This window comes from Malassezia globosa, assembly GCF_000181695.2.
Source record: "Malassezia globosa CBS 7966 chromosome Unknown mgl_sf_9.1, whole genome shotgun sequence".
Classification (NCBI taxonomy): Eukaryota; Fungi; Basidiomycota; class Malasseziomycetes; order Malasseziales; family Malasseziaceae; genus Malassezia; species Malassezia globosa.
In genome coordinates this window covers 443,628-457,438 of record NW_001849862.1, presented here as the reverse complement: position 1 = coordinate 457,438, position 13,811 = coordinate 443,628, and the positions used below count along the sequence as shown (strand labels likewise).

At 55.0% G+C, this 13,811-nt stretch overlaps 8 protein-coding genes across 8 annotated transcripts; 1 reads left to right on the top strand and 7 right to left on the bottom strand.

The window, feature by feature from the left end:
* Positions 1–18: 18 nt before the first annotated feature.
* MGL_3561 (uncharacterized protein) lies at positions 19–2,130 on the bottom strand (the record flags this gene model as incomplete). The annotated part of the gene is made up of 1 exon (XM_001729474.1): positions 19–2,130. A coding segment is annotated over one exon (2,112 nt), but the record flags the coding sequence as incomplete, so codon positions are not given.
* Positions 2,131–2,662: 532 nt separating this feature from the next.
* MGL_3560 (uncharacterized protein) lies at positions 2,663–4,131 on the bottom strand (the record flags this gene model as incomplete). The annotated part of the gene is made up of 4 exons (XM_001729473.1): positions 2,663–2,706; positions 2,777–2,901; positions 2,969–3,696; positions 4,045–4,131. 4 exons carry the CDS (start codon positions 4,129–4,131, stop codon positions 2,663–2,665), a joined length of 984 nt encoding a protein of 327 aa, XP_001729525.1.
* A 1,233-nt stretch (positions 4,132–5,364) lies between these two features.
* MGL_3559 (uncharacterized protein) lies at positions 5,365–7,338 on the bottom strand (the record flags this gene model as incomplete). The annotated part of the gene is made up of 1 exon (XM_001729472.1): positions 5,365–7,338. The coding sequence occupies one exon, from the start codon at positions 7,336–7,338 to the stop codon at positions 5,365–5,367; it is 1,974 nt and encodes a 657-aa protein (XP_001729524.1).
* Positions 7,339–8,182: 844 nt separating this feature from the next.
* On the bottom strand, positions 8,183–8,575 carry MGL_3558 (uncharacterized protein; the record flags this gene model as incomplete). The annotated part of the gene is made up of 1 exon (XM_001729471.1): positions 8,183–8,575. The coding sequence occupies one exon, from the start codon at positions 8,573–8,575 to the stop codon at positions 8,183–8,185; it is 393 nt and encodes a 130-aa protein (XP_001729523.1).
* Positions 8,576–8,995: 420 nt separating this feature from the next.
* MGL_3557 (uncharacterized protein) lies at positions 8,996–9,334 on the top strand (the record flags this gene model as incomplete). The annotated part of the gene is made up of 1 exon (XM_001729470.1): positions 8,996–9,334. The coding sequence occupies one exon, from the start codon at positions 8,996–8,998 to the stop codon at positions 9,332–9,334; it is 339 nt and encodes a 112-aa protein (XP_001729522.1).
* A 531-nt stretch (positions 9,335–9,865) lies between these two features.
* On the bottom strand, positions 9,866–10,078 carry MGL_3556 (uncharacterized protein; the record flags this gene model as incomplete). The annotated part of the gene is made up of 1 exon (XM_001729469.1): positions 9,866–10,078. The coding sequence occupies one exon, from the start codon at positions 10,076–10,078 to the stop codon at positions 9,866–9,868; it is 213 nt and encodes a 70-aa protein (XP_001729521.1).
* Positions 10,079–10,333: 255 nt separating this feature from the next.
* Positions 10,334–11,629, bottom strand: MGL_3555 (uncharacterized protein; the record flags this gene model as incomplete). Its single annotated transcript, XM_001729468.1, has 1 exon — positions 10,334–11,629. One exon carries the CDS (start codon positions 11,627–11,629, stop codon positions 10,334–10,336), a length of 1,296 nt encoding a protein of 431 aa, XP_001729520.1.
* An 826-nt stretch (positions 11,630–12,455) lies between these two features.
* On the bottom strand, positions 12,456–13,577 carry MGL_3554 (uncharacterized protein; the record flags this gene model as incomplete). The annotated part of the gene is made up of 1 exon (XM_001729467.1): positions 12,456–13,577. One exon carries the CDS (start codon positions 13,575–13,577, stop codon positions 12,456–12,458), a length of 1,122 nt encoding a protein of 373 aa, XP_001729519.1.
* Between the last annotated feature and the right edge of the window lie 234 nt (positions 13,578–13,811).

Sequence of the window (13,811 nt, the reverse complement as noted above, 5' to 3'; positions counted from 1 at the left end):
CTCGACGAGCAGGCGCACGAGCTTCCCGGGCGAAGGCGAGCAGATCTGCGTCGGATCGCGCTCCTCCTCCATGCGGCACGTCTGCCCGTCGATCACGAGCCGCGTTTGCCCGACCTCGTCGAACCAGTACACGGTGTGGGATGCGCCTGAGAGTCCAATGAGCAGGCCACCGTCACTTAGGTCCCGCAGCGACACGTGCACCTGCTGCTGCTGCTGCTGCAGGTGCAGCGTCCAGCTTGTCGGCGCGCTCTGCTTCGCAACAAACTGGTACTTGACATTGCCGTAGATAAACTCGACGGAAAACTTGGTCCGCACCGTGTTCCGCGGCGGCACCTGTCCACGGTGCAGGATACGCTTGAATTCGTCACGCGACTCCTTCGCGAGCGCATGCGCCTTGACGGCAGCACCGCACAGCACGGCGAGCTCCGTCGGCGGCCGGCGCGCCGTCACGCTGTTCTCTATGAGGCCATCGAGCCACGCGGTCGTCACTTGGTTCTGCACAAACACATCCTGCTCCAGCAGCATCACGAGGTACTCGGTCGTCGTGTGAAAGTCGCTGCGGATCGACAGCTCCTTCAGCGCAAACACCATGTTCTTCCGCGCCTCCTCGCGGTCTGCGCCATACGAAAACACATGCCCAAACTGCGAGTCCGCATACTCGTGCAGCGCGCCACTCGTGCTCACACTAAAGTACCCCCACGTCGACGGCGACGATCGGAAATTCAGCTCGCTCAACGAGCCGATCCCCGGCTTGAAGCCCGTGTCCGGGTTCTCTGCCGTGATCCGACACGCGATAACGTGCCCACGCGGCTTCGGACTCGTGTCGACGCTCTGGTGCCGCGCGTCAAAGTCTATGCTCGTTCGTGCCGACGGCGCGCCACAGCGTTGACCCCGCTCGTCCACGCGCCCCAGCCCGTACAGCTCGCGCACGTCGTCTATGTGCTGCAGCGGAATCCCCATCGCAATCTGCAGCTGCGCCGCCGGTATGTTGACGCCCGTCACCATCTCTGTCGTCGGGTGCTCGACCTGCAGCCGCGGGTTCAGCTCCAGGAACGCAAACGTATCCGTCTCTGGCGAGTACAGCCACTCGACCGTCCCGGCCGACACATAGCCAACGAGCTTCGCGAGCCGCACAGCCGCTTGCTCCATACGCAGGCGCGTCTCTGCCGGCGCTATGCTCACGGGCGCCTCCTCAATGATCTTTTGGTGCCGCCGCTGCACCGAGCAGTCGCGCCCGAACAAACTGATCGCCTGGCCGTACTGGTCCGCCAGCACCTGCACCTCCAGGTGCCGCGCTGCGCTCGCGAGCTTCATCACAAACACCGGCGACCCCGGCACCTCGCCCACAGCCGCTTGGTACAGCTGCACGAACATGTCCGGCGACACGCATTTCCGGATGCCCTTGCCACCGCCTCCTTCCGATGCCTTGATCATCACGGGAAAGCCTATGCGCTGCGCAATCGCCAGCCCCTCTTCTGCCGAGTGCACACACGCTCGCTCGTACGCATCGTCCGGCACGCTCACATATCCCTCCGTGCTTTGTATCGTCTCCGTGATGCCTGTGCCAGACCATGGCAGGCATGGCACGTCTGCGTGCTGCGCCACAATCGTCGACGAAATCTTGTCGCCCAGCGCACGCATCGCCGTGCCCGGCGGCCCCAGGAACAGGATCCGTGGCTCCAGACGCGCTAGCATCTCGGGCAGCCGCGGATTCTCCGACGCATGCCCCCAGCCTGCCCACACGGCATGCACGCCTGCTCGTTCCGCTATATCCACAATCAACTCGACATTTGCATAGTTATTCGCATTCGGTCCACCAGGGACCTCGACATACTTGTCGGCCATGCGGATGTAGTCAGCATTGATCCGCAAGTCATCGGGCGTCGCCATCACTGTAAACTGGATCGCCCGCTCATCACCAAACATATCATACGCCCATTTCCGCACAGAGCGGATCTCTTTCACGGCCGCAATCCCATTGTTGCATATAAGCACCTTCGTGATCACACTGTGCCCTCCCGCAGCACGCACAAAGTCGCCCACCCGTCTCCCTGTCTCCGACGACTGTGCATGCTCCGGCGATACAGCGCCAACGAAATGCTCCTCGACTCTTGAACGTGATCTGCTCATGCGAATCGTGGGCTTGTTCCCGCACTAAGCTCACTCAACCAGCGGTCACACACACTCACACACTCACACGTTTCTCGACGATCGCCGTTCGTGTAATACGCGTTTCTCTCGCTCGATGCCCAAGGCGGCGCCAGCGACGCCCGTGGCGGCGTCCGCGGCGTCGACAGGCCCGCCAGGTCGAGGCGTGCGTCGCCCATGTGGACAGCTTATGTCATCATCAACGCCAGACCGTCTACCCACGTCGGGTTTCCGCTCATTCCACCTCAGTGGTCAGTTGTCCTGGCCGTTCAACGGCAGCGCACCACCCCACCCCTTCCCCTTCCCCTTTCCCTTTCCCGCTCCTCCTCCGCGTTTCTTGTACGGCCTGCATACGCGCCTTGTAGCTCGGCAGCTCGGCCGTTTGCGCTGTACCTCTTCTCTATCGCCATGCCGTGAACTTGCACATCCACAAGCCAGCCATCCCATGGGCGATCAACGACTCTACAAGGCAGGAGGTAGATCATTTTCGAGTTACTATGAGCGCCTGAAGTATCTAGTGGTGGTGGCCCTTCGGTGGGTCGTACACAATCTTGCGGGCTGAACATGGTTAGCAACGTCGAAATCATAAAACACAAGCGGCGCACGCTCGCCGTCTCCATGTACATACTCATAATCGGCGCCCACTTGAAGCGCTTCGCCCAGACCGACAGGGCAAACAGGGACGAAAGCAGGATCAGTGCCTTGAAGCCAGCGCGCTTCCGTTGGTCGTGCTCCGGCTCAGCCGCAAAGTGACTGTGTGTGTGCATGTCAGTAACAGGGTTCCTTTTCTTTCTCGATCACATTCACTCATCATACGTACAGGAACGTCACGACGTCCTTGGCCATCTGGCTCGTCGTTGCAGGAGTGCCGTCTTCGTACTCAACAAGGTCGTCAAATAGAACACGTGCCATGGCAATCTGTGTACCAGGGAAGAAGGGGTTGTAGTTCAATCCTTCCTGCACCGTGACACCAGCTGGCGGGTCGCAGTAGCCCGTCAGCAGCGAGAAGATGTAGTCGGCACCTCCGTGGCGCGCCTTAACAATCAAGCTAAGATCCGGCGGGAGCGCACCAGCGTTACCAGCGCGTGCTGCTTCTTCATTCGGGTACGGGCTTGGCATGTAGTCGGCCAGCTTACCTGGGCGCTGGAACATCTCGCCATTGTCATTTGGCCCGTCTTCATATTCGACGTCCTGGGCCATAGCCTTCACTTCATCAACCGTGTGCGACACGCCCACAAGGTTGCGCCACGCAATGCGCTCAAGCGAATGGCATGTACTGCACACCTCTTGGTACACCTGGAAACCACGGCGGATCGCTGCATGGTCAAATGTCTTGAACCACTTGTTGTGCTCCCATGGGTACGCTGGTGGGTGCAGACCCTCGTCAGACAAGTTGGCACTCAGCGACTCCATGAATGGCCATTCACCGTACATCTGCTGGTACCACATCACGGAGCCCAGTGCGATGGCCGTCGCTGCGACAGCCGAGGTGCGCGACGTTAGTGGAGACGTCGCTTTCGTCTGCGCGCGCGTCGATGCAAAGCGAACCTAGTGAGTGTTAGCATCTCCTTGTCATACAGAGGACTTCAAGTAGCAGCGGAACAGGGAGAGGGGAGACATCAGTCAGAAAGACACTCGAAAACATCGACTCGCTTGCTCTTCGTTCTTGTGCTCGGCGACGAGCATGAACATATCCGTCATCTTGTCACCATCAAGCTTCAATACACGTGCCCGCCCATCTGCATGGCATTCGCGCATCAAGTTTGTCACTCGCTCGCTCGCTCGCTTGCTCGCTCTTGGCTCTCACCCAAACGTCTGATCCGCGTCCTTCGCATCGCTCCCTTTCCGCCTCGCCCCCCACTCCGCTGCTTCCTCTGCCTCTTTACCTTGACATACGGGCAAACGTACCGACTGCGTCAGACCTGCCTTGGCCGAGGTGCGCGAGGCAACGGCCCTTGTGCACGAGGAGATCAGCTGCGCCATGACAGAATTTCAGACGAAAAGAGGCAGGACACCCAAAGTCGCCTTTCTCCTCAAAAGAAATGGGATCCAGTTAAAACACGGGTTGGCTACTTTTCCGCTGCTTCGCCAGCCGTCTCGTTCAATGCCCCTAGGCCAACTAGCCAGTCCAGACTGCGTGTATTTCCCATCGGCCCGACACGTCGGACCAATCGGCGCGCTGCCATTGCCAGTCACGCGGCGCACCGGGAGCACCCGGAACCCCACATGGACGCCACGTGAATGTATTCCTCCACACCATCACAATATTCACAGCAATCGTTGCATACGGATGGCCAGTCCTAGCATGCCTTCGCCTGCTCCTGCGATTCCGCTCGAAGCTATCACGAGTGCTCGGTGCTATCGAGATGCGTGCCCAAAGCATGAACGTGTGATGCTTGCAAGGACGCTCGTTCCTGAGCATGTATCATATAATATGGCAAGCGACATGTACGACGAGGTCATCTGTGCACATCCTCTGGCGCGGCATGTCCCCTTGTTCGTAGCACACGTACGCCGCCTGCGAGATACGACAGAGGCCCTCTGTCAAGCGTATCCATCTACGTGGACGAAGGCGTGGAGCGTGAATGAAGTTTTGGAGTGTGATGCGATGCAGCAGCTGTGGTCACACATTCAATCCATCCAGCACTCAGATACCCATCAGCTGCGTGCGAGTCTTCGAATCCACGCTGATGGCTCGACTAGAGCCGTGATCGCACCACTTCACCCTCCGTCATCGTCCATTCTGACCGTCCGTCTCGATACGCAGTCTGTCCTTCTTCCCAATGGTTTGGTATCATACAAAACTGATGCGCGTGCTACGTACGACGCCGCTCGGGCTCGTGTGAAGGGTACTTTGGGCATCGGTTCACCATCCTCTTCTCCACCATCCCATGGAGGTGATGCGACAATCCCACCTTCCTGCTTCGATGTGCTCCTATGGCACTACGCCAACGCGTCAGAGAACAGCGAAGCGCATGCCGAGCAGATCGTGACGGAGTCGAGTATCGCGAATCTTGTGCTCGAGTTGCCCAACGAACCTGTACGATTTGTGACACCGTCATTCTCGCACCTGTTACCCGGCATCTTGGTCCAAGAACTTGTGCGCCAAGGACTCGTGCAGCCACGCACCATTACTGTGACCGACATATATGCACAAAAAACGCGCTTGTGGCTCTGCAATGCCGTACGTGGCATGTTCCCTGTGGAACTTGTGCCTTAGTACGTAGGAGCATCCAAAATGTGCCAGATGCGCTCGCTTAGGACACGGCCAATACGCCGACGAGTGAGACGCGTCGTTGCGTCAATCGTCGTGCTAAGCAAGCGTTGTGCATCGAGCTGCGACGGACAGCGGCTGTAGGCACGAAGCAAGTGTTGCGGCGTCGGAAAATGCCGCACAATCTCCTGTGCCTTGTCAGCAGAAACACCTCGAACACACAACAGCATGCGGATCCACGTGGCCTCGATGGTGCTCGCCGTACTGGTCTTGGCATGCAGCTGCTGGTATGTGTGGAACGACGTGTGGAAACGAATGCCTGGGTACTCTGCACGCATGGTGCGCTGCTGCTGGTCATAATGCTCACGAGCGATCGTCTCCTCTCGCAGAACGTAAAGAGGCGTGTCTTTGTACATGTCCATGACAGCCTCATGCAATGTGACCAAGAAATCCACAGTGCCTTGATTATTGGCTGTGCGGTGCACAAAGAACCCGTCAATGACCTGTGTACTGCTCAAGGCTGTCTGAATTTGGGCACCATGTCGTTGCATCAGGTGCGGCACGTGAATGTCTTCGATCAGGTAGATAACCTGCCCTATGCCTGCATGTCGAAGACGCTGCTTCTGGTCGTGCCAGCGCCCATCAAAGATGCTGGATGCGAGGTCATCAAGCCGCTTGCGCTCCACAACTGTATCGAGAACAACTTCCTGGACGTACGTCCATGCTTTCTTCTTGTCCGGCGGCAAGTCCCTTTTTGGCCGCGCAACCCAAAGAATATCGCCGAGCTCCAACGCCCGTAGCTCACAGGGCACACCTCGCTGTGTCAGTGCTCCTTCAAATGTGATACGTTGCTGCCCTGCATCCATGAATGTCGAAGTCCGAGAGCGAACTTCGCGGTGATCCACGACCATGTGAATCGTATACGATTCGGGCGGTAGGATGTAGCATCCAACAACAGCATCATGCGCTTGTGATATAGCATGAGGACTCGAGCTAATGACGATCGGCGAAGATTCGATGAGAGAGATATTAAGGCGCTGCGATCTTGGCGGCGTGTCGATGATTTGAATGCCATCAGAGCCCGCGTCGAAACTAGTATTGTCGGACGAATCGACCAGATTGATCGTGTCGCCAGGGGATGGCTCGCGAGCAGCACCGGGTATACTAGCCTGCGATAGATTCGTCCGCGGTGGTAAGTACAACTGAGGCACACACGTCGTGACGCGAGACGAACGTTGTGTGGATGGCTGAGGATCGCATTGTATCACTTCAGGCGAGGGCGAGCTGTCGAGCCTTGAGGCAGTCAGCACGGGCGCTGCATGATGCAACGGTAGTGGTGCAACATTGGTTGTGCGAGAGGGCGAATGTAGAGGCATCACCGCAGCTGGATGCAAAGGCGACGGTGTAGGCGACGAGGGTAACTGCGCCGATGAGGTTGATGGCGATGACGATAAAGGTGCTGCTACGTGCTCGCTGCTTGCTCGTGGCGGCGACGCACGCGACTGTATTGTCGGGGAAAATCCCTCCGCCGTTGCCAGGATTGAGGCGATTTCCAGGCCTTGCTCACTTAGAGAATAGAGGGCAGGATTCCCCGAGCGATATACGTAGCCTTTGTTGATAAGAACTTTCATACTGCTCCATGCTGTTGCGAATGATTTGCGCGGCGCAGCCAGTGACTGTGAGCCTGAGGGCATTCCCCGGCGCAGTAAAGATGCTGGTGTAGCAGAACTTGTTCCGCAACCAGGCACCGAGTAATCATTATCGCAATACGGTTGGGCACGAGCAATAAGCTCCGATTTGCCTAGCTGTGCGTCTTTATCATGGTCTTCATGTGCCTTCAAATACATAGCAACGAGTATGCCATGCGCACCGGAGCGTGGCTCTGGTACATAAGCCTTAGTCTTTCGTGGCCGAGTTGACTTCTTTTGTGGCGGCGGTAGCTCAGCTGCTGACGATGAAGCGCACAGCGCTGCCATGCGGGGTTTCTCTGGCACTGGGTATCCGTGCTCGGAGCACCACTTTTCATATTCGACCTCAATACGTTTTGCAATCGATTCTCCAATCCCACGAAGACGAACAGTTTCACACGGGTGTGTCAATGTATCTTGGCATGTTGAGAGAGACTGATACGCTTTTAAGTACGCGGCAGCCGACTTCGTTCCGCGTAGCCGAGCTTCTTCGGTCCAAGTTTCTAGAAATGAAAGCCATACACCTATAGGGTGCGAAGAGGTGGCAGAAGCACAGGTCATGCTGTGGTTGAAGTCATGGCAGTCTAAGGGATTGATGAGGTCAAGACACCACTACAGACTTGATGCATTTGTTGTGCATGCGAACCCAACACTCGATCACTCTCACGTATCATTGATGCGCCCGGTTTCCATACACGTGACCTTGTATCCACCCATCCACCTCTGCGACTAGGCTAGCAAGCGGTCAATCGATTCAACAAGGGTAATCGTAAGCCATGCTGTATATTTTTTTGGGGATGCCATCGACAAAGCGCACTACGGCAAGTCCGTACACGGAGAGAATGTATGCTATAGGAACGGAGCAATGCCTCGGTAGGCGTATGCATCGATGGAAGTTTTCACACCACATTTAGTACAGAGGAATGAAGCGGCCACTGAATTTGCGTTAGTACAGCGTGATTCATCAGAGAGTAAGGGAAATACGTACGCGTTCTTGCCGAGACTGCCCTTTCCGTGACGAGTAGGGATGTAACTGATAGCAAATTCACCCAGGTAGTGACCCGTCATCTCCGGCTTAATTTCAACAGTCGTGAACACCTTAAAAAACAATGTTAGCGAATGCCGACGCCAATCAAAAGAGATCAGTGTGTGAACATACCTTGCCGTTGTAGACGCCAATCATAGAGCCGATCATCTCTGGCACGACAATCATGTCACGCATGTGTGTGCGGACAACAGCTGGCTTCTCGTTGGGCTGGGCCTCCTTCTTGGCCTTGCGCAGCTTCTTGATGAGCGCCATGGGCCTGCGCTTGAGACCACGCGAAAAGCGCCTGCGTGCACGAGCGTGCACCAGCTTCACAAAGTCTTCGTTCGACATGTCAAGAAGGTCATCGAGGTCGACACCGCGGTATGAAAACTTGCGGAAGGTCCTCTTGCGCTTCAGCTCAGCGGCAGCGGCAGCGTCGTAGTCATCCCTGCAGTTAATGTTAGTCTCCCTGCTTTTGATAGACAAGCGCGCGCACATGTCCCCGTCATGGCGATCACACGTCGGCTTATGACGACGACAAACGGCGCTAGAAAAACAATACGCACATCTTCGACGAGCTTTGTGGATGGGAAGGAGACGCTGTACTCGACGCTAAGCCTTGGAAGAGTCGGTGTGCGGCGATTCCGACGCACGTGCATGCGGAGGCCTCAAGTACAGTTTTTTAGTTTAGCACGTGATATATCACAGAGTATACTGAAGGCAAAGGTACGCATGTGAATGGGTGAAATGACTGGCTGCAGCTAGCGTGGACTGGGCGAAGCGCTGTGTGGTCATTTTGCGTGACGCAAGAAAATCCTGCTTGGATCTTTACCCTCAAGTCTTCCTACTGGACCAAAGCTTCTTAAAGCGGATTTGTGGTACACTTGAACCTTTGACTTTCAAACAAGAACAACCGATATGAAGCTTATCGCCGCTTACCTGCTGCTCTCTCTTGGCAAGGAATCGAAGCCGACCGCCGAGGATGTGACCAAGCTGCTCAGCACTGTCGGCATTGAGGCTGACAACGAGCGCCTGGAGAAGCTCATCTCGGAGCTCGACGGCAAGGACGTCAGCGAGCTGATCTCTGAGGGTAAGGAGAAGCTTGCCTCGGTGCCATCGGGTGGTGCCGTTGCTGCTGCTGCTCCCGCTGCTGGCGCTGGTGGCGATGCCGCTGCTGCTCCGGCTGAGGAGGAGAAGAAGAAGGAGGAAGAGAAGGAAGAGTCGGATGAGGACATGGGCTTCGGTCTCTTCGACTAAGCTGGTTCTAGTGCTGTTGCGGCCGTTTTCGATATTTTGTGTTGTGAATGAGCAAGAGCTGTGGGAATCTCTGCTGGGTCATGAAGAAGCTGTCCCAATGCACAGCGAATGTCAATTACCATCTTCAGTCCCTGTTAAGCAAGCCATCTCTGAAGCAAATACGAATATGAGAAAGTGCACAAGGCAAAACACACGTGTTCCGACCAAAAATGTATATGGCGCTCTGTCCATATATATACTAGCACGTAGATCTACCTGCTTTATTAGAAACTCGATTGATAGCAGGGGTTGAATTGAGTACGTGGTATGCACACATATGGGGCATGGCTGTGGACAGGCGATGCGGTCTATGTGAAGACAATCGAGAGACATAATGGAAGGTGGGAGTGGGATGGGTTTGAAGAGGGAAATATAGAACGCAGCTGGAAGAAAGACAAGGGTCGGTGATCCTGGTACATAAGTGAGGGCGGTATATCGTCGCTAGGGAAAGCATGAAGGAAGGTATATGTCAGAAGGTGGTAGATCAATGACTTAACTCAAGTCGTCTTCGTCGGACTCGACGAAAATGTCTCGGTACTTGAGCAGGATCGTCTCTATGGCCTTGCATTGCAGGCTCATATCGGGGAAGTACATCTGACCAACTCCTCCGTGACTCGCAGCAGCGCCAGCGCCGGCCATCTGAGCCTCATGGGGAGAGCGAAGCAACGTGGGACCAAACACAATCGCGAGGTTGTGTGCAGACATTTGGTTGATGCTCTCATGCGCACGAATGCGGTCCAAATGCGCCATCAGAAAGCGAAGTGTGGCGTAATTGGCGTCAGGTAAATTGTTCACTTGTTCATGCAGGCGGACTTGGCGAAGAAAGTCGTTCTCAATCTTCGATGCCTCAATAAAGGCCGGGTATAGTTGGTACGTCAACAAGGGATCAGGCAGCTCGCGGAACCACTGTTTCAGACAGCCGGCAACGATGTTGATATCTTGTGATCGCTTCGTTTGCCATCACATCCACCGTCGACCAGTCAGTATCGAACCGAGCTTTGAGCTTCTGCACACGCGACGAGGTGCCTGAAAGACGGTAGATACCCGTGTTTTTGGATACCTGACGCGTTCGATCGCATCTGCACAGATCTCCAAAATCGGCGGCACTTCTACACCGTCGCGGAGCATCTGTGTTTCAAGGTCGACTCCAAACACAGGTCGTGTGGGTACGTATGGGTCATCAGTGACACCAGCGCCAGTGCCGGTGCTCGTACCTCCTTGCGGAGCTGGCAATACTGACTGGTGCATGATATTCGCCAGCGTCACTTCATCATAGGGATTCTCACGATGTGGTGTCTTGGTCTCTTTACTGCTGCCCTTGAAAGCAAGTTCAAAGTTCTGCATAAAGTCTTTAAAGTCGGCTTGGTTGTTGATCGACGCAGCAGCGTCCCGCAGACCCATCGGCGCTGTCTTGTCGCCGAGCGGATTGATCGACACTCCATCGCTCAGAGCAATGTTTTCATACAGGAACGCATAGCGGACGAGCTGGAACTGGACGCCTGTCTCCAGCTCATCAAGTGATTCTTTGTAGCCACGTAGCACTTGCGGGAGCTGCTGTTGGAAGTATTCCTGGCGCTTTGTCTGAGCCGATTGAGCCTCGCCACAGAGCGTCTCGTGTGCGTGCCCTTTCTTGATCCGGAACTCGCTTTCATGGCGCACCATTTGCTGAGGATTCTTCGTCTTAAACAGCCCTCCTTTGGCAAACGGCATGCCAAGAGTGCGCTTGTTCGATGATGTGCCAATGGACGTATCTGATGCACGACTAACATCGCCTTGCTTGAAGAGCATCACTCGCTCTAAGTCTTCCGCTGCACTGTCGAAGCGACTGCGGGCACGTTCGACACTGTTCTCTGCATCTAAAAGACTCTTTTCGAGGCGGAAACCGACGTCGCGGTTCTGCCGTCGGTTCTGTTCAGCATCACGCACAAGCATGGAAATGTCGTCGCTGATGGCAGTGAGCTTACTGGCGAATCGATAGTGGTTTTCACTAACGACGTCTTGGTTTCTGAGCATGGTCATCCAACTTGTGCCATACGAGCTACATGTATACGCGTCAGTACAGGTGAACGCGTCAAAAAAAAAGCCAAGACCATGTACATACCCAGCACGAACGTCATTGCCCGAATAGTCTGACATAGACGAGCGGGCGAGCTTCTTTAACCCGTGCGCGTACTCTTCTTCCAACGCTGCGCGCTTCTTAAGTGTGTTGGCAGCGCCACGCGCCGACTCAATGCTCTGTTTGAGCCGCTCATCCATGAGCTGTAGGCCGCACTGCTCCTAGTTAGTATCGTATGTCATTCATTCTTTCGTTCGTGTGCACACATACATCCATCGATGACAATGCACGCATTGTCGCCTCGTCAATAGCCGACGATCTGATACTGTCAGACGGCGCATCATGGGCGCTACTGTTGCCGCCACTGCCACTGCCACTGCCACTCGGCGGATACGTCGTTGTGCCACCAGCAGACAAAGATCCATAGTTGTTGCTTTTGCTTGCAGCCATGCTCAATGATGGAGCAGATGAATCAGCTGTCTGCAAGCGAGAAAGCACGTCAGTCATGTGTGTCACACGACTCAACAAAAGAAGAAGAAAACTCTCACACGTACCGAAAGAAAGGACGAGTCGCCCATCGATCGTAGAATAACGTCTTTGTTCAACGTTGCAGGTCCAACCACGAGTGCGACCTTTCTTTCACGGACGAAGAATCAGGGAGGACAGTCACACACAAAATGAGTGAGCCTAAGTGTCGCGTAGTCGCTCGTCTTATACACTCTGTCCTGCGCAAAGCACGTCCGTTTCTTCGTGCACAGTTCCGACCTGCACTGAGTGCTGTCCCTAAGTACACGAGCGTTCGCCTCAGATAGCTGGCCGGCGTCGGCCCCCAGTCCCTGTCCAGTCTTGTCCAGTCCTGTTCCCTCTACGCTGCTCATCCGCCTCTCCACGTGCTGTCCACGTGGACTCTGCACGGATCGTGTCTCTGCCCAGCCACCCACTATGCAACGTTGTTGGTTCGATCACGGGGCATCGACGCGCGACGTGCGTCGCTAGCATTAGAATTGTGTGCTATAGAGTGGTGCGCTATGTCATAACAGGCTCATTGGTCCACATTTGGTTGAGAAGGGATGCGCATGAATCGTGGCGGTTCCCAAGGTCTGCAAGCCAACTAAAGAGCCGACGCTCAATCCATGTCTCCCACACATATCGCCACGGCTGGACTACGTACCAGCGGAGCAAGTAGTTGTACAAGTAGTAGCTGGGATAATCGTATGCAACTTTCACAGCTGGATTCACATAGATGCGCGGTCGGCGAGGTGCTGCAATGCGGTGCATATCGAGACTTGTCAGCAGAGCCTCAGATACATTACAGGAGCGACAAGTGCGGAATTCAAGAGGAAGCTTCGCAGGCGTATCGATGCCGTCATCACGAACAAGCGGGGCCGGTGGAACGGACACAATGACTGGACTTGTAGGATGCTGTGCATTGGGTATCGAAGTGCGAGGGGCAGATGCTGGAAGGAACCAGCGCGCATCGAACACTGTCATTCCATTCCAGCATGAATTCACAGGCACAGGCTCCAGCGCATTAATACCACTTCTGTCGTGCCCTCGGCGAAAATATGGCCATAAGGGGCGAACTGTCATACCATAGCGATCACGCATGACCCATGTATCGTAGAAGCCCAGCCAAAAGTAGTCGAGCGCACATACTTGGTCGTATGTGCCATTGGCTGTATGCAGAAGGTGGTGAAGCATGTTTTTATTGAAAAAAACATCGTTGATCCATACAACCTTGGTAAAAGGGCGTTTCTGAAGCCCATTGCGCATTTCTTCATACATCGGCCGCATGGCAAAATTCCGCAATGTGGAAAGACGACGGATCCGTTCGTACGAACGAATCGAAGATGGTAGCTGGGTGCTGTTAATGTGATGCGGGATACCGCGGCTCAAGAGCTTGCTGCGAAAATCTTTCAGCATGATGGGTGTTCTGTCGCGGGAATCATTCTCAAAGATGGATACAAATACATTCTGCGGTCCCACATCCTGCGCGAATGACAAAATCGACTGTGTGTATTGTGGTAAGATCTTTTCCGAGTCGCGGAGAAGCGATACGATAAAGTATGTCTCATTGCTGTTCGGCGTGTTCCATGTTGCTGGGATGGTCAAGTGACGTGGTGTCCAGCCGCGGAGAAAGCAAAGCATGACGAAGCATGTCACAACACCAAGCGTGATAGTTCGACCTCGTCTATCCCGAGAGTGACTCGAAGTATACAAGGCAGAAGCAAATAGCAAGGGACATGCTGCGCATACCACAGATATGTACAAGTATAGGGTGGATGGGACGTAAAAGTACCAGCTGAGCACGACAAACAGTGCGAAGGAAACGAAAAGAATCAGCCTATCGGCGGACAAAGAACCTAGCTGTTTTTGCCATCC